At 46.5% G+C, this 27,716-nt stretch overlaps 4 protein-coding genes and 1 long non-coding RNA gene across 8 annotated transcripts in view; 2 read left to right on the plus strand and 3 right to left on the minus strand.

Moving 5' to 3' along the window:
* foxa3 (forkhead box A3) overlaps positions 1-3,843 on the minus strand; it is a 5,125-nt gene extending 1,282 nt beyond the window's left edge. The window contains exons 1-2 of the mRNA XM_085917055.1: positions 3,487-3,843; positions 1-1,740 (exon numbers count right to left, since the gene is read on the minus strand). The exon at positions 1-1,740 is cut by the window's left edge and continues 1,282 nt beyond it. Coding sequence (XP_085773181.1) covers positions 496-1,740; positions 3,487-3,558 — 1,317 coding nt within the window. The 5' untranslated portion in view covers positions 3,559-3,843 and the 3' untranslated portion in view covers positions 1-495. The remainder of the gene's footprint in view (positions 1,741-3,486) is intronic.
* Positions 3,844-5,995: 2,152 nt separating this feature from the next.
* On the minus strand, positions 5,996-8,967 carry irf2bp1 (interferon regulatory factor 2 binding protein 1). The gene is made up of 2 exons (XM_085917057.1): positions 7,628-8,967; positions 5,996-7,321 (listed from the first exon to the last, which is right to left on the minus strand). Exons 1-2 carry the CDS (start codon positions 8,620-8,622, stop codon positions 7,036-7,038), a joined length of 1,281 nt encoding a protein of 426 aa, XP_085773183.1. The 5' UTR covers positions 8,623-8,967; the 3' UTR covers positions 5,996-7,035.
* Positions 8,823-10,815, plus strand: polr1g (RNA polymerase I subunit G). Its single transcript, XM_085917058.1, has 3 exons — positions 8,823-9,383; positions 9,465-9,606; positions 9,912-10,815. Exons 1-3 carry the CDS (start codon positions 9,299-9,301, stop codon positions 10,516-10,518), a joined length of 834 nt encoding a protein of 277 aa, XP_085773184.1. The 5' UTR covers positions 8,823-9,298; the 3' UTR covers positions 10,519-10,815.
* A 1,995-nt stretch (positions 10,816-12,810) lies between these two features.
* LOC147054099 (uncharacterized) overlaps positions 12,811-27,716 on the plus strand; it is a 39,429-nt gene continuing 24,523 nt past the window's right edge. For 2 of the 3 annotated variants that reach the window (XR_015066719.1, XR_015066718.1), the window contains exons 1-3: positions 12,811-12,954; positions 13,757-13,881; positions 24,440-24,558. This is a non-coding gene — a long non-coding RNA (uncharacterized LOC147054099). Of the gene's footprint in view, positions 12,955-13,756; positions 13,882-24,439; positions 24,803-27,716 lie in introns of those variants that run through there. The other variant, XR_015066717.1, reaches the window with a different exon arrangement.
* The window catches only part of LOC147054100 (RNA-binding protein Nova-1-like), a 29,072-nt gene continuing 22,960 nt past the window's right edge, over positions 21,605-27,716 (minus strand). For both annotated transcript variants that reach the window (XM_085916654.1, XM_085916653.1), the window contains 2 exons: positions 26,752-26,918; positions 21,605-24,304 (listed from right to left, as the gene is read on the minus strand). In XM_085916654.1, coding sequence (XP_085772780.1) covers positions 23,282-24,304; positions 26,752-26,918 — 1,190 coding nt within the window. In that variant the 3' untranslated portion in view covers positions 21,605-23,281. The remainder of the gene's footprint in view (positions 24,305-26,751; positions 26,919-27,716) is intronic.

The following is a 27,716-nucleotide window of genomic DNA, read 5'->3' on the forward strand; positions in this document are numbered from 1 at the left end:
TTACACTTTCTACAAAGTCCATCATCATCATCGCCGTCATCAACTTCATCAACGTGTGTAACCAGAGAGTCTCCATAAGGGGGGGGGGGGGGGGCGTGGTCCTTCAAAACGTGGCTAGCGAAAGCTGACCAGGCATTTGTTCCACATTCTTGATGACCACCAAAAGGTCCAAGTTCCAATATGTAGCAAGTAGTTAGGGCTAGTCGTGCCATTACTTTACTAGTAAGATTTAATTGCGCGCTAGTAGGCCAAAACTGACACTAGTCGTGGGACAAAACCTGACTCATGATTGAAGAAAATATGGGCGATCGATAATTGTCTTGTTGGTCTTATTTGTATGACTGTTCAGCTAAGTACCACAAAGGTTAGAATTGTCTTACCACACGGACATTGAAATGGATCTCAAGGATATGGAATACAGGCTCAGATGGCTTTCCGTACGAGTCGGCCATTTTAGAGTCTGTTGGGAAAGCCTCCATCTTGTATTGTGCTAGGTTACGATGCGTTGAGCACGGAGCGGCTGTAGAGAGTCTGGTAGTAGGCACCAGAGTCCATGGCCGCCGGTCCGGGGCTGTCGTAGATCTGCTTGGCGGCCACGGGTGAGCCGCTAGAGGCGTAGCTGTTGTAGGCCATCACCTGGTCCTGGTAGGACTTGAGGTCCATCTTCTGCTCATTGGACATGAGGTTGGTGATGGAGAAGGGGTGGTTGAAGTTGTAGTGGGGGTCCAGAGACTTGAGGGCGTCGTTTTGAAGGTCCATGTGCTGCCCCATGGCGCCAGGTAGGAGGTGGGTGGATTGGGGATGGAAGATAGCGGCGGAGGAGGTGGGCGGCACGGCGGTGGGGGCGGGCGGCGGCGGCGGGCAGTCGAGCGGCACCAGTAAGGAGCTGCCGGCAGTCCCGCAGGGCAGCGACTGGTCGTCAGACGAACCCGGGTGGGAGTTGTCCGAGTGGGCCGAGTCAGCTTCGTCCGAGCCTCCGCCCGCCGGGCTGCGGTCGCCCAACGCGTCGCCTGCCTTGCCGCCATCCTTCCCCGCCTTCTTGGACAGCTTGTCGTCGATTTTGAAGCGTTTCTGGCGTCGTAGGTAGCAGCCGTTCTCAAACATGTTGCCCGACTGCGGGTGCAGAGTCCAGTAGGAACCTTTGCCCGGTTTGTCTGGCGATCGGGCCACCTTGACGAAGCAGTCGTTGAAAGACAACGAATGGCGGATGGAGTTCTGCCAACGCTGCTGGTTCTCCCGGTAGTACGGGAACAAGTCCATGATCCACTGGTAGATCTCGTTGAGGGTTAGCATCTTGCTGCCGCTCTGCTGGATGGCCATGGTGATGAGCGAAATGTACGAGTAGGGCGGCTTAGCGTGGGTCAGCGAGCGGCGGTACGGCTTGGGCGGCATCTCCTTGGGCCCGGCGCGGCTCAGTGTGGCGCCCGACGTGTAACCCAGCTGGCTCATGGTCTGACCCATGTTCCCGTAGTGGGACAGGGAGCCGGGGGCGGCGCTCGGGCCCAGCTGGGTCAGCGAGCTGGAGCCCAGAGAAGACGCCACTGGGGACAGAGGCATGTGGGCCGGCCCCGAGCCCATGGAGGCCAACGGGGACGTGCTGAGCCCCGAGCCGGGGTACGCCATGTTCAGGCCGCCGCCCCCACCGCTGCCTGCCGGATTAAGGTTGATGTAACTGTTGATGGGCCCCATGGAGCTAACCGAAGCCAAGGCGGCATTCATGCTGCTGGGCGAGGAATACATCTGAAACACAGACAACAGCATTTTCTATTGTGCTTTTCCTCGTTAAGGTTACGAGTGAGCTATTATCAATCCGATCAGAATTTTTTTTCAAGAACTAATCGATCACACCGGTTAAAGATTTTTTTGTTGTCGATTCTGAATCTGCCCCGTTTCTTCTCTAATCCTTCATGTTTGAATTTCATTTTTAATGTTAATATTTGAATTTAACTAACTTTTCCTTTACAAAAAGCTTAAAAAAGGGGGGATTGAGGGTATTCAGAGGCTATCCCCCCCCCTCGCCCCCCCCCCTTTTGCACGCCACTGCATTTATCCGTTCTGATACCCAAAAACACATTTGATGAAGAAAGCTAATTTCATGATCACTCTACTATTCTGCGTTGGATGTGCGCCATCGTGTTTGTTTGTGGCCATTTTGTATTTCGCTGCTATTTTCTTGAATTCACCCAAAATTGGACTACCAAGAAAAATAAATGTATATAAATTGAAGAGTGTGAAGTTTTGGGGGAAATTGTGAAGGAGTCTTTTCGTGAGTACCTTCTTCTTCTTCATGTCAATGCACAATGAAGCTCTCAGTGCGCGCGGATTTCACACTCACGCGTGAACGTCAAAGTGCGTAAAAAGCGCGTCACGCAGCTCCCGCACGCAGCCCCCCCCCCCTCCTTTCCTCGCCACGCACGGAAAAACGCAGGGAGCTCCCAAAAGTTTCTAGATGTTTAAAAAAAAAAATTTTTTAAAAAGAAATGTATAACGATGAGCTATAGTATTTCACTTAAAGTTCGAAGTGGGGAAAGTTGAGCCCTCACGCGCACTTTGGGTTAAATATTAACAACGTGGTAATTTCATCAGAAATTGATTACGTTAACTTTTAATTTAATTATCACCTCAACTTGAAACTTTTGTGCGTCTGTATTTAAGTTTTCTCCCTAAAACGAAACTGCAATTACGTCACTAAAAGTGACCAATTCATCTTTGAAAAAAAAAATACATAATGTTCCGATTGGGCTTGTGAAATATAGATTGAATTATTATACCTTTGTCAGGAAAAAAATACTTTTGGTCTCTGAAATATATTTATTTATATTCTAAGGAAAGGTCAAATAAATACAACTATTTTATGAGTTGTTTCGGCCTTGAAAATATTCCAAGTCAAGTTTAGTTAGGCCTGGAAAACATGTCACATATTTTATGTTGTTTTTACCTATAATGCAAATTAAATTCTTTGTAACTTTCCTGTACCATATGTACGCCTATTTTCTTTATTCTCAGGCATAGAAAATACTCGTTGTCACTTTTTATATGTTAATTTGATCCTGTATATGTATTTTCTGTGTATTTCATGCTGCTCTTGCCTAAGGTTTTGTGCTGTAACATGTCTGGATACATTTGTGTTCTTTTGGGCCTTTAAATGCATTTTTAATTATTGACTGTTGTTGTGACATATGTAATTCATAGTTTTTATGCGCTTTTTCTAGCCAGAAAAAAACGCAATTGCAGCAATATTTTGGCCCTTAGCTTTAGTTATAGATCATTCTATACTATTTCATTACGATATAATTTCGTATTCTTCAATTGAAACACTAAATATAGCCTATTTATTGTATAAAGTAAACTAAAATGAAGTCATTGAGTAAACTGAAGTCATTTTACTTCCATTAGTTAAAAAAAAAAAATACATCTTTAATCTGGACAACACTAATAAGAGGTCGGTGTTGGTCCAAAGTAAAATAAAGTGTTCCTTGTCCTCACCTCACTGGCCTCGCTGTAGAAAGTATTCCACTCAGGTAGGTCGTGGGCTTCCATCTTCACAGAGCTCAACATCCCCACAAAGAAACACTTGGAGAACTGGACGAGCTACTCGCACTTTTTTTTTTTTTTAATTTACACTTTTTCCTCCGTTTGAAAAAAAAAAAAGTTACGATCCTCAGCAACACATTAAAGAAAAAAAAAAAACCTCCGTTGATGTGGAGAAGTTGTGTCAAGCAACTAAAAGTTCATCGGCCCATTGTTTCCCAGCTGTTTGCAGACTTGGAGGCCCGTGACGTGACGTGCGGGCCCTGGAGGACGCTGGGTGTCAGACAGGACGGGACGTGAGGAGAGCAAAAGACGGCGTGAGGACTACCGCTAGTCTCATTCGCACTCCTTTATAAGGTACAGTCCACTCCCCCCCCCACTCGCAAGGTACAGTCCACTCCCACCCCGCTCCCCCCCTCCCGTCCTGCACATTTCAATGTGGAGCCAGTCAGGAAGAAAGCTCACGCAAAAAAGGCCGATGTGGCCCCCTGGCGTGCTGTTTATTGGCCCGGTCGGATTGGCGGCCACCCCGGTTGCAGCAGTACCCTTGAACAAAAAGACCATTTCAAGTTAAGATAGCAACATTTAACGCGCGAAAGTGAAATCAAGTTTAAAAAAAAAAAAAAAAAGTGCGCATGGGAAGAGGAGTAGGGGGGGGGGGGGGGGAATACGTCAGTTTGTGGCCCGAGGGTTGTGGGGGGGGGGGGTGTATAGAGGAGGCGTGAAAGTCGTTAATTCCCGCGGCTGTCACCTTCTTGGAAGCTTTAACACGTTGGCAAAAAGGAAGACTTTTACAAGGCTGCAAATTTACTTAAAAAGTGCTATAAAATCAACCCAAGTCACTCGTGCACATGCTTAGTTATATGAAGATTATTAATACCAATATTTAGAAATGCATGCATGATGCGTCACATGTTGCAGATCTAAACACAAGAGCAATCATTAAATAGCACAATAACAAATAGAATGCTGAAAATGAAAATAAATTACAATTGATTGATCAGTTTATTTCAAATCGCTCCCTAAATTAAATTGGGGGATTTAAAAAAATGCAACATTTCTAATGCGTCATGCCAACTAAAATCATAAAACACATTTCACTTTTTCATGGGTTTTTCTTTTGGCGTATTAAAAGAAATAGAGACATTTCATTATTTGAAGGTCTTTTGCTTCTTGCGTAATTATTGCCAGGACAATTTAAATATAAATGAAAGACTTCTCAATGGGCTCACCTTACATGACAGAATTACGATGCGAGAATTCATTTGATTTGATTTTAAATCCTCATTAATGTAACGTAGTGTAGTGTAATGTATGCGCAGGACTGGAATACACAAGACAGCCCGGGCGTGTGCATGTGAATGGCGGGCCGCTTCAATGGACATGTAATGACACGCACGCAGGAGGTCGTCGGCGGGGATTAATACAGCAGGGAAAAAGGTCGGGGGGGTCGGGGGGGGGGGGGGGGGGACACACACGCTTGCACCTGCATCAAGGATAGGAAGGGTCAAGGGGAACACCTCTGTGCGTGCGTAATGATGTAATTACAACAGCTAATCCTGTTAGTGACGTCATCTACGCAAGGAAAAAGGCAACTTTTAGGACTATAGAAATGATTGGAAATACTGTTGGGAATATTGATGACGATAAACGTTTGATAAAGTACCATTGAGTGTTTTTTACGGATCAGTTTTAAAGTTTAAATAACATCCTATGTCGTGATATAATTTTTTTTTCCACCAAACTTTTTTTCTTGTATAAATAAAACGTCAAAAGAAAAAAAAAAAAGGGTTGGAAATATATATTTTAAAACTCAAATTCTTGTTGAAAACTCAAAATAAAAACAATTTTTTGCAAAAAAGAAATGGTACAACGATTTTTTTTTTTACTTTTTCAAAATAAGTCCTTGATTTCAGAATAAATCCTTGATTTTAAATTCGCATCTGGAGGGTGTGCGTGTGTGTGCGTGCGCGTGGCCTCCCTGGCTGCTTCCTTTGCATGTCAATAGTCCCTGCGTGGCACATTAGCACGTGCATAATTGTCCCCCTCAAAGGCGGTAATGAGTTGACACTTTAGGAAAGCCACTTCCACGTTCATTTCCTCGCGCTGCTTTTCTCCTTGAACATGAACATCAGATTCAGCAGCACGTCACATCATGGCCATGCAGTAAGTGCAGTACAATAGAAATATAGAACGCAGCAGCACAACGGTGACATCTGCTGGTCAAAGTTATGTGGACATTGTTTTGAGAGATCACGCACAGTACATGCTGAGCGCGGTTCTAAATGATTGATATGGCAATTGTTATACAAAACTCAAAACTTTCCCGCAGTAACTTTTTTTAAAATGAAATAATTTCTGCTTAATTGACAGACCCCATGATGAGATGATCCCAGTCAAGATTATCTATCGATGACATCTGCTCAAGGTCATTGGAGGACGTTTATTAGAAGGGATAAAATAAACACCAAGACAGTCGTGACTTTTTTTTTTTTTCTCCATCTGGTTTATTCCCCACTGGGTCGTTTTGTACAAGAAGCGGCAGTCAAAAGACGAAAGAGCAGATTGGTCGTCACCATGGCGACGCCGCGAGGAGGCGGGACACTTCTGCACAAGGCACTTGTCTTACACCGTTAGCATTAGCATATAGCCGTATAGATTGTATACACATACATTGGCTTTGGTTTGGTTCGTCTGTGCGAGGAACATTCTGGTTCTGCAAAAAGGAAAAAAAAGCTCCAACAAACTACTAAATTACTTTTTTGAAAAACAAAAAAGAAGACAAACTATTACCAAAAAAACTTGTCAGGTTTTATGAAATGTCGCGCAACCGTTTTAATAACAGCTTGTAAAGTGGAGGATTGCACTTGAAACAACCAGGAACCTTCTAAGAGGAAACACTCGTTTGTCTTCTACATTCACCCACTGGCAGGCAGGCCACATGACGCAGGAATTGCGTGTGTGCGTTCATTGATTAATGATTTTTTTTCTTTTTTTGTCTTTCTGTTAGTGAGGCAAGCGGTGCTGTATTCCTTTGGGGGCATTTTGACTGGCCTTGATGACGAGGAACTACATTGAAGTGAGTTGAGGAGCTTTATTGAGACAAAAGTAGTGCTATGCTGCCATCTTGTGGCAATTAAAGATTGAACAGGTCATCCGTCCTCATGACTTTCAATGTTTGTGAAAGGGATGTTTTGGCTGGTCCATACAGTGAAACCATTACTTGTATCTTGTCTTTCTATCTTTGAGCGGGATCACCCTTGGTATCCCAATTTTTTGAGTGGACAATTTGTCCGATCCACACAATGTCAATGCTCGAATGAGTTTGTGCGTCGTAATTTTCGTGAGGAAAATAAGAGTGTTCTTGATTTTCTCTCACTGTGTGGTAAGATGCGCTATCACTTGATGGCCCACACTGAGGTTATACAGAGTAGTAGAATCATGTTTGTGTGTTCCGCCTGCCTGCCTGCCTGCCTTTGTTCCAGGTTGCCACAGAAACCGTCATCACGTCTCCCGCTCCTTCTTGACGGTGACATCGCCGCTCTGGGCCGCGGATCCGTTGGCACCACCGCCAGGCCCCCCTGGTCCACCGGGCCCCGATCCCGGCGGGGCAGCTGACTGGGCACCCCCCACACCAGTGCCCAGGATTGTGGACACCTCACCCTGCATGAATGCCCAGGGGGGGCTGTTGACCGACGTGTCCAGCGGACAGCGCTCACCGCTGGGGCAGTATACTTCACCGTCACCTCGCCGGCTCTGGATGTAGACTCTGGTGCATGGGAAGCAGAACCTGTACGTAGATACATGCACATTAAATACATAAATGCAACATTATACTTCTATATAATATTCAACTTGTATTTTGCTTTTTGGGGAAATATTTGTTACGTGAATTAAGCATAACCACATTCAAAGCAGTCCCACGTCATCACTTATCGGAACTAAGCTAACCTATTGTTGTTGTTTTTTGCATGTTTGACAGTTTCTGTAGAAAAGCTTGACTGATATTGTAGGAAAAAGATGCATTTCTAAATAGGCTGATCATTTTATATGATCTTTTGCCTACCCCTTATCGAGTGTGTTGGTAGATGCATACCTGTGTCCCGGCACGGATGGACATTGTACAAAATGTGTGTCCTCCAGCCTCTCGTGGCACAGCGTGCAGGACAAGGTGCTTCCGGTCAGGCTGCTGCCGGCCGAGGTGGAGCCCAGTTCAGACGCTCCGCTGTGGGGCAGCGCTGCGGCGGCGGTGGTGGCCGCCTCGGACGAGCTGCCGGACGACAGCGGCTCTCCTCCGGCGCGGGCGGTGAGAGGCCGCGGCTGCCTGGCCGGGGACGACGCCGGCTTGGGGCTGGTCTGGCTAACAGAGGCCGACGACGAGGGCAAGCCGGCGCTCTTGCTGGAGCCGGCGTGGCCCTGGGTTTGCGACTTGGGCTGGGACGAGCTCAGCTCCCGTTCGAGCTCCGGCGTGATGAAGGGGGCGATGCCCATGCCGATGCCCAGTTGGCGGCGGTTCATCTCGGCCAGCACCGGCGCCGGGAATATCATTGGGCTGCTCATAGGGGCCGTCCTGGCAGTCAGGCCCGCCGGCATGCCCGCCAGCAGCCCGTGGGGGATCCCCGCTATGCTCTGAGTCACCAGATTCGGGGGTATGGCCGCCCCGATCATGGGTCTACGGCTCCCACTGGGACTCTGGCGGTTCACTTCTTGCGGCGGCTGCCCGTCGCGGTGCATCCCGTTCGGCGGTACGCGAGCGGCGGCCACGTTGCCACTCTCCCCTCTGCCACCACGGTCAAAGCGCTCACCATGCGACCGCTGGCCGTCTGTCGCCGGTTCTCCACGGCCGGGCGCGGCGTGCTTGTGAGGAGAGGGTCCCGGTCCAGGCGAGCGGACGTTCCCGTCCTGCATGCCGTGGCTGCGCTTCAGCTGCCGCGCGCTAGCGATCAGGAACTCGATCTGGTTGGCGCCCTCGTAGTTGACGCAGCCGCGGCACACCACCTCGCTAAAGTCCCACACCACCGTCCAGGGCATCTTGGGCAGGTCGCACAGGTAACACCACTGGCGCCGCGAGGACGAGGAAGGCGATGACATGACGGCCGGACAGCGAGCCAGCGGACAGGCGAGCTAGCCGGCTAACCCGAGCTAGCACACGTTAGCTAACTTAACCTATTTATCTCAAAAGTTGCGTTAAGAGCGCTATTTGCTAATTAGCTTCTCTTTCAGCTGTCTCAGGCACGTTTTGGAACAACCACGAACATACTACGAAAAGAAAGCGAGATAAAACTTTGTTGAATTGTACGATTTCTTCCACACATACCCAATTTGTTTACCCACTTCGGCCTATTCCTGACTGCTGTCAACCCGCTCTTGCAAAAAAAAAAAAAAAATGCTTGGAGCGTTACCTAACGCTTTGGGGTGCATTCTGGGTGATGTAGTTTAGTTGCCGCAGGAAGCGAGGCAATCAACTTCTGCCAACCACTCTCGCGATATTTCCATGAATCTTGCGGAAAAGGCGCAGGATAAATACGTAATATGGAGTGGTGCATTGTGGGTTATGTAGTCTCTTTTTTGGACTTTTAATGCAAACTGATACAACACGTCTGGTTGTTTAACTACAAACAAGGCTGACGGTGTGCGGTACCCAAAGGTCACAGTTCAATTGTGGCTACACGCACACGTGCATTTCCCTTTTTAGCACGCTCCCTTGCATTAAAACGTACAAATAACAGTTTGGAAGACTTTTATATAATCTTTCAACAACATTAAAATGCCTCGAGATGTTTCATCCTCGTCGAGCGACGACGAAGCTCATAACCCGCCCTCGGAACCATCGTTAGAGCAAAAGGAAAGCGGTAAGTTGGCACTTTAACATGTATAACTCCTGAGCTTGTGTTTAAATGTACTTTACGAGGCGTTGAATGATGTTTTGACAGATAAGAGCTGCAAGTATCAGTGTCCCGATGACTTCGTGTGCTTCGACCACAAGCCTTGCCGCAGCACGCTGACTGAGCGCTTGAAGAAGAAAAAGAGCGAACTTTGGCTTATTAAAGCCCCTGCCAACTTTGATCCACGATGGTTTGTCGCTTCTTTAATTGCTTTCTTTTTTTACTGTAAAATCAATTTACCCTTTAAGGCCTGTCAACGAATGATGACGTCTTTTATTGCCATGACCTGTCATGGACAAAGAAACATAAAAGATTCGGGTTTTTTTAGAGAATGATGGAGGATTGACCCCCCCCCCCTTTTTTTTTGGAAAAAAAAAATCCATGAATCTGCACATCTTTGTCACAATTGTTCTTGCCATCATCATTGTGATGTCAATGTTAACTGAATTCTATTCTCGTATGATGAAGCATAACAAGTGGTATTTGCTTTCACAGTTTACAAGGAGTGAGCGTGAATCTTTCCGGCTTTCAATCGCTGAAGCTTCCTTCCGCCGCGAAAGCAGGAGAACGCCACGGCCAACGGGTCTACAACATCCTGGCATCCAGTCACTGCACCGGTGATCTACACTTGCTCACCACAGATTCGTCATCACCGGCGGTGGGGCCCGCCTTCTCTGGCATTATGAGTCTGAGTGAAAGCTACGGGGGCGACCAGATGCCGCCCTGCGTGGTCCACGCCTCCCCCGCGCCGGCCATCCCGGCCGGACTCAAACAGAGATTCCAGCCCTTCGGAAGCAAGACGCCTACCACGTCGCAGGAGACGCAGGTTGAGGACAGGAAGAGAAAGAAGAAGAAGAAAAAGAAAGACAAGAAAATTAAAATGGAGGAAGAGGAGGAAGAAGTGATGATCAAACAGGAAGATGAGGAACCTGCCCAGGAACATACCGAGAAAAAACGCAGGAAGAGGAGAAAAATGGACACGGAAGAGGTGGCAATTGCAGAAGTGAAGAGTGAAGTGGATGTGGACGCTTTGTACAATGAGGATGACTTGGCAAAGAAGAAGAAGAAAAAGAAGAAAAAAAGCAAAACATCTGATGACTAAATGTCATCAGCTCAGACTGAACTTTGATTGTGCTTTTTTTTTTTTTTTAATTAAACAGAAGAGTCTAAAGCAAACATTAATTGTCCATCATGTTGTTCATGTCCGCCGACTCTTGGTAACAAGTGCGCTACACTCTGGACTGATAATCTAGAGTCTAGATTATCAGTTGCACAATCAAGCGCTTACTTATATTCATATTTAGTAACTGTACAGGAATTGAACCAAGAACCTCTTGACTCTTGCACACAAGCCAGCAAGTTGTCCACTGTGATGCCAAAAAAGAAATAAAAAGTGTGTCTTCTCTTATTTCTGTGTGCTTTTTTTCACCCACATATGCGGTAGTTTCAAAATTATGTTTATATGATGAAAAATTATTTCTTTCTCAAGCACATCAGTTCATTCTTAGCGTTGCCGGCAGGTGGCGCCAGAATCCACATTTTCCTCCAGGTGGCGATGCAGCTTCACTGTTCCACAACCAGTCAGTGTGTGCTTCTTGTGTGTTTCCATGTGTTTAGTTAAGAGAGTATTGGGCCTTGTCTTCTTGTCTTTGCAGAAGTGTGTGGTCTTGACTCCTGAAAAGCTCCAGCATCTGCTCATGTCGAGACCGTTATAAATGGAATTTTTGAGATTTTGTTGGATTGCTACCAAATTTGATCCGTTACAAAAGCTGGGCTGACTCACCATAAAACATGAATGAGTTAAATATTGACTGACTGTGACAGTAGTTGTCATGTTTTCCCCTTTTCGACTCTGCCGCTTTTCTGTGCATGTATGAGTTTAGGCAGATGAATAATAAATGCAGCTTGGAAGTTTGTCTGCGACGTGTTCCGACTGCTGAGCGGATGCTGAGGCCTATGCTGGGCTCAGCTGATGCTTGGAATGGCAAGGGGTGGGGGAGTTGTTATATAGAGGTAATGAATTGGCGAGCCAAACCCCCCCCCCTTCCCCCATTCCTCCCTCTCACTTTCTTTTATTTGCAAACAGCAGTGCACATCGTTGCGGCTTGCCTGCGGCAATGGGAGCGTTGCTATGGCAATGGGGACCTGCCAAGGACCAGTGTGTTGGCGAGAAAGTGTAGGTGTGTGTATAGTGGGGGGGGGGGGGGGGGGGGGTCATCAATGTCTTATACCCCCCCCTCTCCCATTGGACCAAAAATCAGCGTGCAATGGATCACGATATGCATGAAAGACCCCTAACCCTTCTTTTCATTTTTGTACACTCACAACAGTTCTCCGTGTTTGTACGCGAGGCTGCGGCAGACATCAATAGTCGTTCTCTACTACTGCGGCAGCGACTTGATGGCCTACTAATGTTGTGCCTTTCCCCCCTTGCCCCCCTTTCTATGTCTGCCCTCCCCCCCCCCCCCCCCCCCCCCCCCCCCCAGCCCACTCACTTACTGACTGTAATGAATATGGCCCAGACCACCATTCAGTACACGCTCAAGCACACACAAAGAGGAAGGAAACGGGTGTCAATCATGTCAGCTACGTCGATGTCACGGACACAAATTCAATGTTAAATCATTTTATTAGAAACAATATACGTTCAAAACAACATGGAAGACATCATCAATGTGGCCTGACTGAAATTAACCAGTATCACAATGAAGATCAGAAGCAGGAAATAGAAATTGAGCAGGACAAGGAAATTGAAAGTGACCCATGATCAAGTACAAGACCAGGGCCCCCGGTTAAGTATCAGGAGTAGATTGACCCCCCCAGTATGAGGATCGGGACTGAGTTTTCGAAATCAGAATTCTTTGTGATTGGCTGCAGACATGAAATGTGTTGCCAGGCTGTGCGCTCGGGTGTGTGTATGATCAGTCAAGAGTAACATATGTTCTCTAAGCAGCTCCCTTTGCAGCTTGCTGCTGTTGCCATGGAAACCACATCACCACGTACCCCCATTGTGTGGACCTATTTGCCTGTGTGCGTGTGTGTGTGTGTGTGTCCTTTATGTGTCCTTCATGGCAGATGCATCCAGGCAAGACTAAACATTCTTATCTGCCTTGTTTTAATCCACTAAGACAGTCAAATCTTGGACTTGTCTTAGATTCATTCTGATCAAGAGTTACTCCCATTAAACATTGTCTAGGTTTAGTTCAAAGACCATATGAGTGTGTTTTTGTTTGTGTGTTGCAAGGGTGGGGCTTTGGGATGTTTTCCCCTTTGCTGCTTGATGGACAGTGTGTATTATTATTATTATTATTATTATTATTATTATCATTATTATTATTATTATTATTATTATCCACCCGTGCACACTTTTACAGCCATTCAAACAATTAAATTAGTGTAGCATATCAGTACACACATTTCCGAGCTGCTCATGAACGCGTCAATCACCAGTATGCTGTTACGGACAGGTGCGTCGATGTTTGAAAGATGACGTTCGTCGTAGCGTCTTGGCTAAGCTAATATTCAACAGACAAGTCGTGTAAGTTGAGTCAAAACTTTGCATGTCAACTGTACATATTTAGGACAAATTAATCGGTAATATTATGAGAGTGTGTCTTCACTCGTCAACTGACAAAGAGACGCTCTTTTAAATACATTCCTTGGCTCATTGTCTCAAGTGGAGTCGTCGTTTTTTTTTTTTTTGTCTCCACTTAAGTATTTGTTAGGTTTAGTTTGTTTCAAATTGTGTCCTCGTCCTGCTTTAGGTTTAGTCTGTTTTACATTTAGTCTTAGTTCGGGTTAAGGTTTAATTTGGTGATGTAAAGTTTCGGTTCATCATCTTGTTAACTCTGCGTTATCGAGGTCACATGACTCAAGCAATATAGTTATTGCTTAATTGCTCTGCAGGGTGCACGTACATTAAGCTACCAAAGAGGGCGCTAACGTTAAACTAAAACATACAACTTACCTTTAGCTCTTGGTTTGCTGCTGCTGGTCCCGCCCACATGACGCACCCACTGGAAAAATGATTTAGAACAAGCATTTATTTGTACATCATATTTAGCACACATTATAAACATTCTCATCACCTTTATTTCTTACATTGCACAACTTTAAGATCACTTTTTGAGCTTCGGTTTTAGCTGCCAATATATTATTATTTACAAAGGCCACTTGTATGAGTTTAATATAAACTATATGGCTTGTTTAATGGCTTTATTCAATGACTATAACTGAATTTCACGTGTTATTATTTTAGCAGTTGTCCCAAGCATTATTTGACTGTCATCCCTGAATTAAATGAACAAAATGACCTTCAATGAGCGTTGATGTGCTTACAGAATCAACAAGAAGCATCTGACGCCAATTCAGGAAGCAGAAAGTGCTCCCATGAGGCACTTCGGCGTGATTACGGCTTGACATAAAAAAAAAAAAAAAAGCCAGGTTGAACGCATCGCATCTCAAAGTGAGTGTCATTGAATTCCTTTGCTTGTTCTTTGGATTTTTTGTGACGTGTTGAAAAACAATCATAACACTCAAATTTCACTTTGATGAACGCTGTCAGTTATTATCAAATTTGAAATGTGTTTTATTGCTTTTACCTTTTGCTGTCAACAGTGGTTATCTTAAAATTCCACTGAAATCTTTGACCTCTGAATTTGAACAAAAACAAACGTTTGTTAATGAGATGTTTGAGCTAGACCTTCAAACTTTGGCACATCCAACACTCTGAAATCAAAGAACCTACGTAGCGAATATTGAATGTTTTGCTGGTAAGTAGTAGACGTGAGACAGTAAAAAGCAAGTGTTTCCCAAACGACCTCATCTTCATGGACAATAATTTTGAGAAGGACCTTTTAGTTTAATATTTAGAATTCTAAAATCCTGCGGTAACACTCTACGAGCGCGCCTTATCACCGGAGGAGCTTCTTTATCTGGCGGATGAGGAGGAAGGAGGAAGAGTGTGGGAGGAGGAAAGTGACGGGAGGTTGGTCGGACCATGCTGTGAATGAGGACTCCGTTTCCCAGGAGGCTTTGCGACAACTGCCGGAAAGAAGCCGCTCGGCCGATGGCATGGAGAGGGGGACGGCTGCAGGAACCCGGCGTGTTGTGGAGTCATGGCGGATGTTGGCTGATCGGATGGCTCTGGTGCACAGGAGGATTGTGGGTAGATGGATATGTCAAGAGGACGGACGGACGGACGGACCCTTCTGCGTAACGGGGCCGGTCGAACCCCCCCCCCCCTCTTCCCCCAAAACCAGACCACCTCCACTTACCTGTGGTCACATGACTAAAAATGCGACTTTGCTTCAATGGTTTATTGGACCATGTACAAATCAACAAAACTTGACAGCTTTGCATGGTCACAGAATAGCATTCATTGGTCCACGAGCGGTCGCTGGACGGACGTCACAGAAAAGGGTACCTTCATCATCATCATCATCATCATCATCGTCCAGCCCCCCCCCCCACAGTTTCATTGCACACTCTCACAGTCACATGCAATGGTTTGAACACAAAAAAAGTACATGAGCTCACGTCACAGACAAAAGTAAGCGGAAAAGTTCAATGTTGGTCGACAAAGAAGCGTCCGCTCGCTTCCTCTGTCGCTTGATATTCTTTCCACAGCGTTGTTGGTCTCGTTTTGGGTTGTAAACATTAAGTTAGTAGTGTCTCTCTCGCTCTCTCTCTGCGGAGAAGCGAGGCTATCGATTGACGGCTGGTTCTGACAAAAGGGCGAACTGGTCTTTGGGCTCGGTCGGGAGGAGACGCGCTAAAATTTCTTTTCAAGAACTACGACAACACCCTGAGAATCGGCAGCACGCCTCTGACTTCGTCTTCCTTCCTCCGGGCCTCTACCGGCGGCTGGTTGCCGTGCAACTGACTCCGCTGTAGTTGGCATGGAAACGGGTTAAGGTGGACCTCGTGCGGCAATATGAACTCTAGTGTAGTCTGCAGCTCCGGGGGAGGACAACGCCGAACCCTGACACCTTTTCCACCAAGCAGTTTAGTTTGGGAGAGATTGTTCTGCAACTTGTAGGCGGGATCGCCTTACGTAAGCGCTCCTACGCAAGTCATGGCGAGGAGTGCATTTTGAGCAGGGTAGCCTCGACTTCACTGTTCGAGGCAACCTCCTGAGGTATTTCCAGGCTGGCTGAAAGACAAAAATTCCCTCCAGTGAGTCTTCTCCTGGCAGGAGATACCCACGAATAGCTCACCAGGGAGACAACCTCACTAATAAAGCCTGATCCAGATGACTGAGGCCCCCCTGGAGGGACCTTGTAGCAGTTACTTGGAATAGCTGACCTAACCTCATTGGTTCTTACTCCCTGACCCCAACCCACAGATCCATGATCCATACTTCCCTCACTTATGAGTAAGAACTCGAGATGCTAATGCCGCATTCGCACTTGTTCCCGTTTGGTCCCGTTAAAATGAATTCTGCTGCCATCGCTTTGCCAGCTGTCTTTGTTTTTGGTCAAGTGTTCATGCTAGCATGCTAGCACAACCCAAACAACCGTATCGACTTTGGTTCAGAGTACCTCATTTGGTTGTGGGACACGTCTAGCTTGTTGTACGACACTGCTTAGTGGAAAGTTTGTCAGAATGTTGCGGTATATAATCTCGAGGTTAGTTTGCCGCAAAGCCTATAAATCCCAGCAATTGTCCTTTTTGAGGATTAGACTGTGCAGGGTTATTGTCTTTACAGGGAAATACACGGGTCCAACTTTGAGGGATGTCGATGGAGCTGATTGCTGAACATGATTTTTGTCTTTGAAAGAACATGCACGAGCCGATTGTTGTCCTTAAAGGGACATCGATGGAAGTCGATTGTTGTCCTATATACGACGTACTTTGCATAGAGGGGATAACTGAAAGGGATGTAAACGAAATAGCTTTTTGTCCTTCAAGGGACTCGGAGGCGTTTATTGTCCTTGAGTGGACATACATTGAGCCGATTGTTGTCCTGTAAAGGGCAGTTTTCTTCCCCAGGCCTGCAGACGGGTGAGCGCATATGGTGCCACTAGTAGTACAGTAGTATGTTATCAATGGAGAACATCACATGGTGCGCAGCAGCAGCAGCAGCAGTGGAGGAGGACAGTGATTGGTTGATTTTGGTTTGGTCAGGTGACTTTGAAAGGTGGTGCGGCTGTGGTGGTTGATTGGTGGTGAGTGGAGGGTTTCGGGGGCGGGGTTATGGACAGTCAGCTGAGTCAGATCACATGATGGTCACATGGTTGGCAGCTATAACGATGTCAGGAGCTTCCATGAGTGGATATGGAAGCCTGACTGGTTTTAGCTTGTTGGTGGACACTGGACACAAAACAAACCCCCTCCCCCTACCCCACCCCACCCTCAGCCATTCATTCATTCATCCGTCCATCCAACCTGTCCTAAGAACAAACACACGCAGGCACGCCCTGATGTGTTAAAGTGTGATGATGCAGAGTGTGGTGGAAGGTGAAGAATAAGACAACAGAAGACAGGTGATGCTAAAATGAACATTTATAATGACTGCTGTTGCTGTGGCAAAATAAGAATCTTAGAAAATGACCTCATATATCATATAATAATAGTAGTAGTTATTATTAATATTCTTATTATTAGCACTAGATGGCCTTCACTTCACTGGTAATCCACAAGTCAACAAACACAAACTCACTATGTTGTTTTTCTTTTTTTTTTGTCTCTTTACAAACACAATGCTACAGTTACATTTAATATTCAATACTCTTTTTTTTTTTCTTCTTTTTTTACGTCAGCTCATCAACGGTGTTAAAAAGCAACCACTACTTGGATACTAAAAAACAAAACCAAAAAATATTTTCTCTTCTTCCAGTCGTTCCCTTTTGATTTTTTTTTTTTTTTGATTTTTTTGTTTTTTTGTTTTTTTGAATGAGTTAGGAAATAAATAGCTCGTGTGTGTTTGGAAATGGGGCGACGGGCAGCATAAAATCAGGGGGGGGGGGGGGTGGAAGTCAGAGAGAGCCATGCGGTGAAATGAACAATTATCGTCACTGGTGGTGTTATTAATACTTTTGAACATGTGATGACGTGGAGGAAGAGGATATGTGCTGATGGCTTGCTGGAAACCCGACTGTATTGCACAAAGTTAGCAGCGCCGCGAGCCAGCAAAAAAAACTAAACGAGTGAAGTGATATGTCTTACGAGTGGGGGGGGACTTCATAAACGGGGGGCGGTACAGCAGCTACGACAAACACGACTAACAAGAGCACAGCTAAAGTCTTTATGCTGCCCCACCCTGTACAAAGAAACTTTATTTACAATGACAACAAAAAGGGTGAAGAAACAACTTTTTTTGTATGATTAAATTCCCTTATTTACCCCCTCCCTTTTTTTTTCTTTTTTTTCTGTCCCCAATGATGAGCCAAAAAATACGGAGCCTCGGACATGAAATGGAGAGGAAATGTTTTAATTGTAGCCGATATGACCAGGACACAAAACGCTAATATACGGTGTGTGTGTGTGTGTGTTATATATATATATATAGAAGATATATATATATATACATATATATATAATGTGCGCGCAAAATAAAAATTTATTAAAGTATTTTATTGGTCACAATTTTGTATTTTGTGACTTTAAATTAGTATGTTGTATCTGCAAAATATTAATTTGTGCCCACAACCGTGCACAAAACAAACAAATGAAAAATACTTTGCAAATTAGTATTGAGTGGCCACAATTTCGTAATTTGTGGCTACAATTAAATATTTTGTGACCACAAATTTGTTTTTTGTGGCCACAAATTAGCATTTTTTGTATGCCCCTGTAGCTAGCAGCAATCAATTATTTTCTCCATGTCATGTCTGGGGCTCCGCAACCAAACAAAAAAAAAAGAAATCAAGGAAAAAGCAAAAAGTCATATCAGCGAGCATTGCACAGTCTCACAGAGGTTTTTCTTTTTTTCTTTTGGACTTATGGAATGGAGAGTTATTGTCCCGACAGCTGGAGATGAACACAGGAGGAGGCAGAGGAGGAGGAAGAGGAGGAGGAAGATCAATAATAAAGTTCATGAGCGAGCGAGCAAGGGGTGGTGGCGTGGTGGAGAAGAGGACGGGGGTGAAAATCAGCTCCAAAGTCTTTGTCGTTAGAAAAAATGCGGGAGTTTTCAATCTTTTTTTTTTTTTTTTCAACAAATGGAGGCGAAAGAGGAGACAGAGAGAAAGGGTGAGGAAGGGGTGACAGGTGCCCCCTGACACTATGGCACACGATCAATGAGGAGCTCCACAGCTGAAGAACAGCATGACAAGAGTTAGGAAGCAGCTGGCGGGGATGGGTGGCTCCTCGGACGGACCTGGGCCGGGGACGGACGGATGGACGCACGGACGAACGAAGGGAGGGTTAATCCTGCTGGAGGAGGAGGGAGTGGTGCGAGGGTGGGAGAGGTGGCGGTGGTAGTGGTATCGTCATGTGATGAGGGGGGAGGGGAGCATGCTGACTTCAAGGGGCTGTCCCGATACGAGAGACGCGAAGCTCGGAATGATCGGTGGCACCCTTGGGTGGGTGGGTGGGTGGGGGTGGGCGTCCTCAGGATGTTTGGCACTGATAACGGAGAGAGGAGCAAGAGGAGCAACGTGTGTGTGTGTGTGTGTGTGGGCAGTGAAGTGCAAAAAAAAAAAGAAAAGAGGTCATGAATGAAGTCCCTTTCACACCAACTTTTCACCCGCCGAAGTCTACCAGCACATTTGCGAGTCAACAATGCTAACAAAAGCAGCAAAATCATGAATCTTCACTTTCTCACTGCTAATCAAAGGCAGATTTTTTTTTTCCCCAACTCACTCCGCTGTGTGAAAGTTTCCCGATACGGAATGCGAGGTTGAAGTCAAACCCCCAAATTTTGCCGGAATGCTTCCTTTTGAGGACAGTGGAAAGTTGAGAGCAAGGAAATTGTTGATGAAATTATCCATTTTTTGGGGGAAAATTTTGTGTGAAAGGGGCTTGTGTCTGTTTTGGGAGTAAACAGGCTACACACACAAAATGGCAATTTGTCAGTTAGTCAAACACAAACGAGCAAAATAAACCACAGAAGAAGAAAAAACAGGAAACAGTGATATGACAAATGCAGTCGACACTTGCTGGTGTTTCAAAGTGGTAGTTTTGAGAGGGGTGATTGGTGACAAGGTTTTTTTTTTTGGGGGGGGGGGGGGTGGCTTGTGGGTTTGACCAGGGTCCCATAATATGTGTGGTAAGAGTAGAAAGTAGTAAAAGGTTTTTTTTTTTTTTTCATGGAAACGTCGCAAACATCTAGTTAGCATATTAGCATGCTAGCGATAAGGTGACTGTTGCTGGCCGCTCACAAGAGCGGTGGTGGAAAAAAATGGCGTGAAAAAGAGCGATTAGACCGAGCATGCACGACACAAACTGTAGTAAACGCTCCCCGATTCCTCAGCTTGGCCCCTGGCCACACGAAAACTAGTGCAAATGTCTTGTTTTGTTCGGATTTGACAGGAAAGGGATGCTTCATCGCAACTTAAATACTGCTTTGAATTTTGTTTTAGGCAGATTTATCAAGAAATGAATCACTCAAATACTGATTTACGTTAAAAAAAAAAAAACATCAAAAAGTCAAACGGCACGGAGCGTGTGCAGGGACGCACTGGTGGGCCGAGGTCGAAGTAAACGTTAGCATCCATGTTAGCGACGTTAGCGCACATTAAAAAAATAGCAGTGATTTGGGACTTTTTGGGATTTGTTCTCGAGGGTTTGTTCGATGTTTTTGATGATAATGAACGACACAAAGTTTAAAGTGTTTTTTTGTTTTTTTGTTGTTGTTGTCCATACTTAACGTCATGCAATATACACGTGCAAAAAGGTTAACATCGATTCTCACAAAATACATCTTCACTAGAAAAGGGTTTAAGAATGCGATGGAGTCACATTATTTTTCCTCTCCATATTCCAGCATGGTAACGCTAAGCTATCGCTCTGTTTTATTTCTTCCCTCAACCGTTGCATTTGCGAAGCGTCCAGGCTAACACTGATGAAGTGCTTCCCCGCTTTTGATAGAAACGATGTAGAATATGCGTCATTCATTTGGCACTTTTTCACATTTTTCCTGGTATAAAAAGTACTGTACGTCTGCGATATCAAATCAAAAAAAAAATTTGGCACAGCTTTGAGAAGGACTTATTTTTTCTTGAAACTTTTGCTCGATATGTTGTTGTTTTTTTGTATGTTTTTCAGTTAGCATTTCTTAGTAGCAGCATTTCCCCACCAACACATAAACAAAGAAACAACCAAACTACGATCAGTCGGGAAAATAGCGTCGCGACGGGAAAACGGACGGGACGAGACAACACGTATCGCTTCCGCTGCTCATCATCAAATCAAGGGTCAGGAGGAGGTTGGATACACAAAACTGCCCCTGCAGGAAGTCCGCAATACTGCATGCTAACCTGATAAAATGCTCAGTTAGTCACCACTCGGCCGAAACGTCTTGGATATCGTGAACCCGCAAAAATCCGCAAATGGCTGCCCTCACCCCTTCCCAAAAGCGTTATAATTGACTCAAAATGCCACAAGTGGACAAAGACCTGTTTTTTGTCTAACTTCGATTCTTGACACCGAGATGGCAACAAAGCACTAGTTGTGTGCAAATAAAACTCCTAAATGCACTTCAACATAGTTCTTTAAAATCAAGATGCCACAAGATGGCAGCAGTGCCTAAATGAAATTCCTCAGCCCATTTCAGCGTAGTTCCTAGACAGCATATGGCGCCAAAGTAATACTTTTATTGCTTTGGCCTGAGCGCAAAAACAGTTCAAAAAAAAAAAAAATCCGCAGATACTCTAATCCGCCAATATCCAGGGGGTTCACCGTAGTCCTACGACAAGCTAGTAGAACGGTCCCATGGTCGCCGTGACGACAACTACAAGAAGAAGAGTAGGACCTCCTGCTTGACTCTTCAAAGATCCTCAGCAGCAGCAGAACAAGAAGAAGAAGAAGACGACGACGAGAAGAGGAGGCATGCATCATGGCCGCCGCCCGTGGATCGATGTGTTAGGGGGACGTGGGTGGGCGGCGTCGGGATGGGGGGGGGGGGGAGTGTTTTGGGGGGAGTGCGTGAGGATGGAGTTAAAGATGGAGTAAAGAAGCCTCCTTACCAGACAGCCTCGCCGGCCGGCCCAGCAACGCCTCCGAAAGACAAACTAAGGAAGAGGAAGGAGAGGAATCCCCACTCGGGCATGGTCGCTGGGGTAAACGACTCCAACGCACCCCTGCTGCTGACTTTTTACATTCACTTCAATAAGACCTTTTTCCATTGTTTGTAAACAATTGGCGCCAGGGGACTTCCGGGTGGCAGAAATGCGGGCGACTGACTGGAAATGAAAACGCGAGGGTCACGAGCATGAGGAAAAACCATTGAAAGTTGTTGGTTTTTTTTAATCCAGGAGTTTTAAATATTGAATAAACGTAGCTAATGTCTTTGAGTCATTTAGCAACACGGCTAGTATTGGTATGTGTGTTGCCATTTTGAGAAAAGATGACAACAAAAAAAACAGGTCGAGTAAAACGAAGCTTTTTCACAACGATGTCAACCCAGCTCATGTTCGATAACAATTTGGTGGCTCCCACTTAACATGGATCTGACATCGAATGTGAATCTATTTTTGTTGTTTAATCAGTCAATAATGATTTGATATGTCTTAATTTTGAGCCATTGATGTGGTTTTCATTCAATCCTCTGTCCTTTGCCACCCGGAAGTACGCGTGACGTCATGGGGAAATGTTCTATTGTTTTAGGGAAAGTGCCCCCCCCCCCCCCCTTCCCGGCTCCCACCAGACGTTCCGTCTTTTCCCAAGGAACCTCCGCCGATTGACGCCCGGCTCTCCATATGCCTTCCAATTCGGAATATTCATCCCGTGTATAATTGATATTTCATATTCGCTAGTGTTCCCTGCCATACAAAAAAGTCGTCCAGTTGCGTCCCTTCGCTTCACAGTGCATTAAGACAACAATTCAGTGTACTCCGACCGTAAAAAAACAGACCAAAAAAAAAAACAGCACAAAAGAACGCACAAACTGAGCACGCCAGTAACCGCTGCCACCTTCGCCGCCTGTTTTTCAGTAGTTAGTCCCCAAGTGCTTTTTAGCCAACAAGGACTCCATTTTATGGTTTAGCGAACGCCAGGGAGGATAAGCCGGGTCAAGATAAGGGGGGGGGAGGGGGATGCTAACGAGGAGACCCCTAACATAGGCGGCGCCCCCTCCTCCCGGCTTAAATAAGACATATATTACACTATGTGGCGTTAGCATTCATCTGCAGTCCAAAAAACATTAAATTAAAACATTTACATTCAACTCCTCTGATAAGAATAAATAGCGATGATGTCATCACGCCGCGCAGCACAGTTTCGCTCGCTACGTGAGGTCATCAATGTGGGACGGACGATTTAGGGCAAGGGTGGGGCTGGGCTTAGGGGGCGGGTGCATTTGTTCTGCCGTACGCACACCTGTGCTGTGCAGTCACGGAACCCTCACGAGGGGGGAGGGAAGGGGAGGGGCAAACTGAAACCCTGCAGGAGGTGGGTGGGGAGGCTGGGGCGGCTCCCCTCCCCTCCCCTACTTCCTGTCATTCAGCGTGTCCACAGTACGCAAACGAAACAAACATCTTAATTTACGCAACAAAAAAGGAATAAAAAGTCCGTAAAGACGTTAAGTAATAAAACTTATTTACATTTTACATGTTTTTTGTTGTTGTTTTTTTTCGTCATCCCAGCACTTTTTTTTTCGAGGGGGTAATACTGAGAAGACGACCCAGAGGGGTTGAAAAAGAACAAAAGAAAAACGCTCTCCTCTCCTCTTCCCTCTCGCGATTCCTTGTGGGCGTGGTGGGTTAGCCCACCTTCTGGGGATTGGTGGCACGCACCCCCTGCTCGTAGGTGATCCTCTGGCTGATCAGGTACTGCGCCGCCTGCGTGGCCGCCTGCGATCCCGTGATGGTCACCTTCCTGTTCCGGGTTCCCGGAATGAACTCGCCCTTCTTGGAGATCTGGATGCGAGCGCCGGTCAGCTCCTGGTACTCCACTAGCGTCTTGCCGCCCTTGCCCAGGATGGCGCCCACCAGGTTCTCCGGCACGGCGATCTCCACCACCTCCTTGGCCCCTTCCGCCAGCTTCTCGGTGGCTAGCAGCGAGGACGCCACCAGGGGCGAGGTGGCGCTCAGGTACCCGTTGGTGGCCCCGGTGGCGGCGGCCAGCGAGCCCAAGGAGAAGCCTCCCAGTCCCGCGGCCTGGTGGGCGGCGCTGGTGGACGCGTCGCTGGCGTAGGATGCCAGCAAGTTGGCGGCGGCGGCCGCCGCGGGGTTGGCGTTCGCCGCCACGGCGGCCAGTACCCCCGAGGCGGCGGCCGGGTTGAGCCCCAGCCCGAGAGAGTTGGTATTGTAGCCGTAGCTGGCCAGTGTGTTGAGGGCGGACGTGATGGTGAGCAGGTCGTTACCCGACAGGCTGGACATGGTCGTGGGGAACGCGCCCACCCCGGCCAGCCCCGCTTGGCCGAGGAGCGAGGAGGCCGTAGCCGCCGCCGCAGCGGCCGCCGCCGGCATGACCTCTGCCGAGTTGGCGTACGGCGAGCCGGTGGGGTTGGAGTTGGCCACGGGCCCGGTGATGTTGGAGTAGGAAATGTTGAGGCAGGACGAGCTCTGCGGGTCCTCTTGGATCTTCTGCACGATGATCTCCACCGCCTTGCGGTTCTGCTCAGGCTCGCCGCTGATGGTGACCACGCGCTCCTGCAGGTTGATCCCTTCCGGTTTCTGCGACAGCTGCACCCAAGCGCCCGACTGCTCCATCACCGCCTTGACGGTGGCGCCGCCCTTGCCAATGATCAGGCCCGCCGTGCTGTTGGGCACGATCAGCTTGGCCTGCCAAACGGGACCACAACCGCACGTTACGCGTTTGACATGCTGAAGGATTGCGCATGCAAAAACCGACTCAGTTGTAATGAAGCTGATTGACAAGGTATAGCTTCATTGTGCGCATTCTCTCATTTCGTAAAGATGGCGTGACCTCGAACAAGCCTCCCGCCGGGCGTGAAGTAATATTTGGATGCAACCAGAGAAAGAGAGAGTGCACAGAGGAATTGTGGAGGACGGTGCAGCGTCGCCACGGCAACAAGGTAAAAAACAAAACACTCACGACAGAGAGCGGAGGACACCGTTGAGTTGAGAGAAGGGGGGATTGTAAAAAGCTGCTTCACCGCAAAAACAAGACTCGGTGGGTCACTGTTGCCATGGAAACAGCTCCACTACCGTATTGCGATGAGGCAAGTGAAAGGCAGCCAGTGGGCACATAAACACAGTTTACTGGAGTTAAAAGAAATCTTTTATGAGGATACCATTTTATTTTTTTTTAAACACAAATGTGGGCAAATAGTATATTTTTTGGGGGGGGGGGGGACTTTTGAGTTTTTACGACTCGGTTAGTTTCTTTTGCAGACTTTTACAATGAACAACTTCAGCTTTGAAGTGAGTGAAAAGATGCAGTGCAAATGAAAAGACTTTTGGCCTTGGAGGAGGAGGAGGAGGAGGGGGGGATGTCTTTAGTGAGGAGAAACAGGGAGGACAAACTAGTGACATCTAGTGGACAAAAGTGGAACAAAAGCTTGGATTTGACCTTCGGTGTTTTGTAAACGAGCGAGTGAAAGAGAAAAAACAACAACTATTAAAACAAAAAGTAACAGGCACTGAGGGAGGTAGTCGAAAAGATTGTACCCATCAGCTTTTTCCTCCCACGCACACAGAGGAGAAGAAGTAGTCGTGGGAGTAGAAACAGAAGCCACGTCTGCTAACGATCGCTCGCTTCTACCGTCTTTTTAGCCGGTCGCATGGCCTCCTGCCTCCTAATGAGCTCCCCCTTTTTCTCGCACGTTTACATCATCCTCATTTTTCCCTCCTGCTGCAATTGAGTCGTGCGTTTATTATTCATGATAACTAAATGAAGCAATTATCTCATTAGGTGATTTTAAAAATCCAATACATCTTGGGCGGCAAAACATCTTAATTAAAGACTCAAATTTGCCAGAAAATGCGACTATATTTTTCGATGTGTCTCAAACAAAAGCACAAGTCTACAAATTTAACGGGAGGGTGACATTTTGTGGACTTCCTGCCGGCGAGAGGCAATAACAGGAAGTAGGAAACAGGTGTCCATGGCTGAGGTCAAAGGTGACAGGAAATGGACACAGGAAGTGACTAGACTGCAGTCAAGTTTGTGTGCATGTCGAAGATTTCACAGCCCAAAATAGTCACTGTGACAATCTGAAATATCAGGAGCTAGTTGTTCTTTAAGTCTTCGAGAACTTACACGGAACATATTATGGAAACTCGCCGTTTTATTTTGATATCCAAATAGCCTAGCAATTGTGGAGTTGACAGAGTCAATCTTTAGTTATCTGACGCTTCCTGAAAAAAAAAAAATCTTATTTACATAATACACACAAATGTTACTCAGCCAAGTCACTTGGTAACTATCTTTAACTTGGAATGGAGGGAGAAGCCTCCGTGTCACTCTGCGTACTATTTATACACACACAGACACACTCACAGGAATAATAGAGCGCCGAGTCTATTTGAAGGGGTGTCTAATGTTTCTCTTCGTTCATATCCATGGCGGCCAGACAAAAGCGACAAAAGGGAACGCCGTGTTGTGATGATTGATAGGCGGCGACTGCTCTTGTTAGCCAACAGCCGCCACTGTGACCGGCAGCTGGTGTTAGTCCAGATGATTTACAAAGTACAGAAATTCTTTAACTTACCCTCAACAAATTGTTGACGCCGCGGGTATATTTTGTGTATTCGTGGTTACCGGTTAGCATGTAGCGTGCTTATGAGGCTTTATGAGGACATTCAAATGAGCAAACGGTGACTTCGCGATCATCCCCCGAGGGAGTATCAGAGTATTTACAGGACTCCATTAACATCACAACAAATAGCTTGATTGTTTTAATCGCGTTAGCATCATTAGCCTCTAACTGCTAAACCAGCTTTTTAATTAATCACATGCTGCTCGCGTGAGTGTGTGTTCCCTTTGGCGGACATCATCTGTCAATAGACACTATCACTGCCAGACTCGACTAGGCCGCTATCGTGAAGAGAGAGAGAGAGCGGGCTAATGGCCAAGTTAGCGATCTATGAGACTAATTGCTGCTAACTTGAGCAGAGGTAATGTTTGTGTGTGCCTGTGTGTCGTTTTCCTGCCTCGCGCCAACTCTCCAAACTTTTAGTCACCTCCCTTTGAGATCTATTCCGCTTTCCGGTCCCTACTTTAGGTTTAAGTTTTGATGGCTTGCTAACGCCCGCCACACTCTTACCTGTTTGATGCGGTCAGGGTTGACGGTGGTCTGCGGCTGTAAGATGCTGACGGGTTCCGACTTCTGGCTGCTTTGCGGCATCTCTCGTACTTTCTCTGCGATGAAGTCGTGGACGCCGTTGAGCGCCTCCACCGTGCCCTGAACCAGACATACCCGCTCTGTGGTGCCTGCACACATAAATACAACAAATGCATGATCACTATTAGCTTTGGTTTTTATGGGAAATTGGTTCTAGACTCCAGTTTCTCTTTGCAATATCGATATTTGGCGTGCATGTATATCGTGAGTAGACCCAGAAAAAGGTTGCAGGAAGTCTGCCGTTTGAGTTTGAAGAAGCTATTTTAGGCTCATTTTCCACCAGGTCCTTTAAAGACCAACTTGTCCAATGACTTTGTTCACGATCGTTACTTGGAAAAGGTGGCGTAGCTCGTGTGCGATGAAGATGGATGGACAGAAAAAGGCCAGGCTAAAAATAAAAGCCGGAGCTGACTCATTCATCTGAATTGGGCTGCGTTTTTATCTACCTGCCCGCTTTGTCCCTTCACGGGACATCAACATGCGTCACCGTTAGCATTTGAGCAGTGACCGTGTGTACACGCATGTGTGTGTGTGTGTGTGTGTGCGCGTGAAAGAGAAACACGGCAAATGAAACTGGGCCTCGCCTCTCCCCGACAGCTGGTGCCCTCTGGGTAATCTGCTCTCGTCCAATCAGCAGCAGGGATTAGCAGGCCATTGTCTTGGCATGAGAACGTGTGTGAGAGAACAGGATACTGTCGGGGAAGCTCGAGACCAGGCTTTGGCCCAGCTGTGCTGCCGCATCTTCATACCATGCCTCCCCAGGGACCAACCACTAATCAAATAGTCATTCAAATCGCTAAATGAATCAATAATGAATGATTAAATCATGTTTAGTGACACAATTGGTCACTAGAGGGCGCTGTCTGCGGAGGGGCTGTCGACAGCCG

This window comes from Syngnathus leptorhynchus, chromosome 7, assembly GCF_054491065.1.
Source record: "Syngnathus leptorhynchus isolate UIUO chromosome 7, UIUO_Slep, whole genome shotgun sequence".
In the NCBI taxonomy this organism is placed as follows: domain Eukaryota; kingdom Metazoa; phylum Chordata; class Actinopteri; order Syngnathiformes; family Syngnathidae; genus Syngnathus; species Syngnathus leptorhynchus.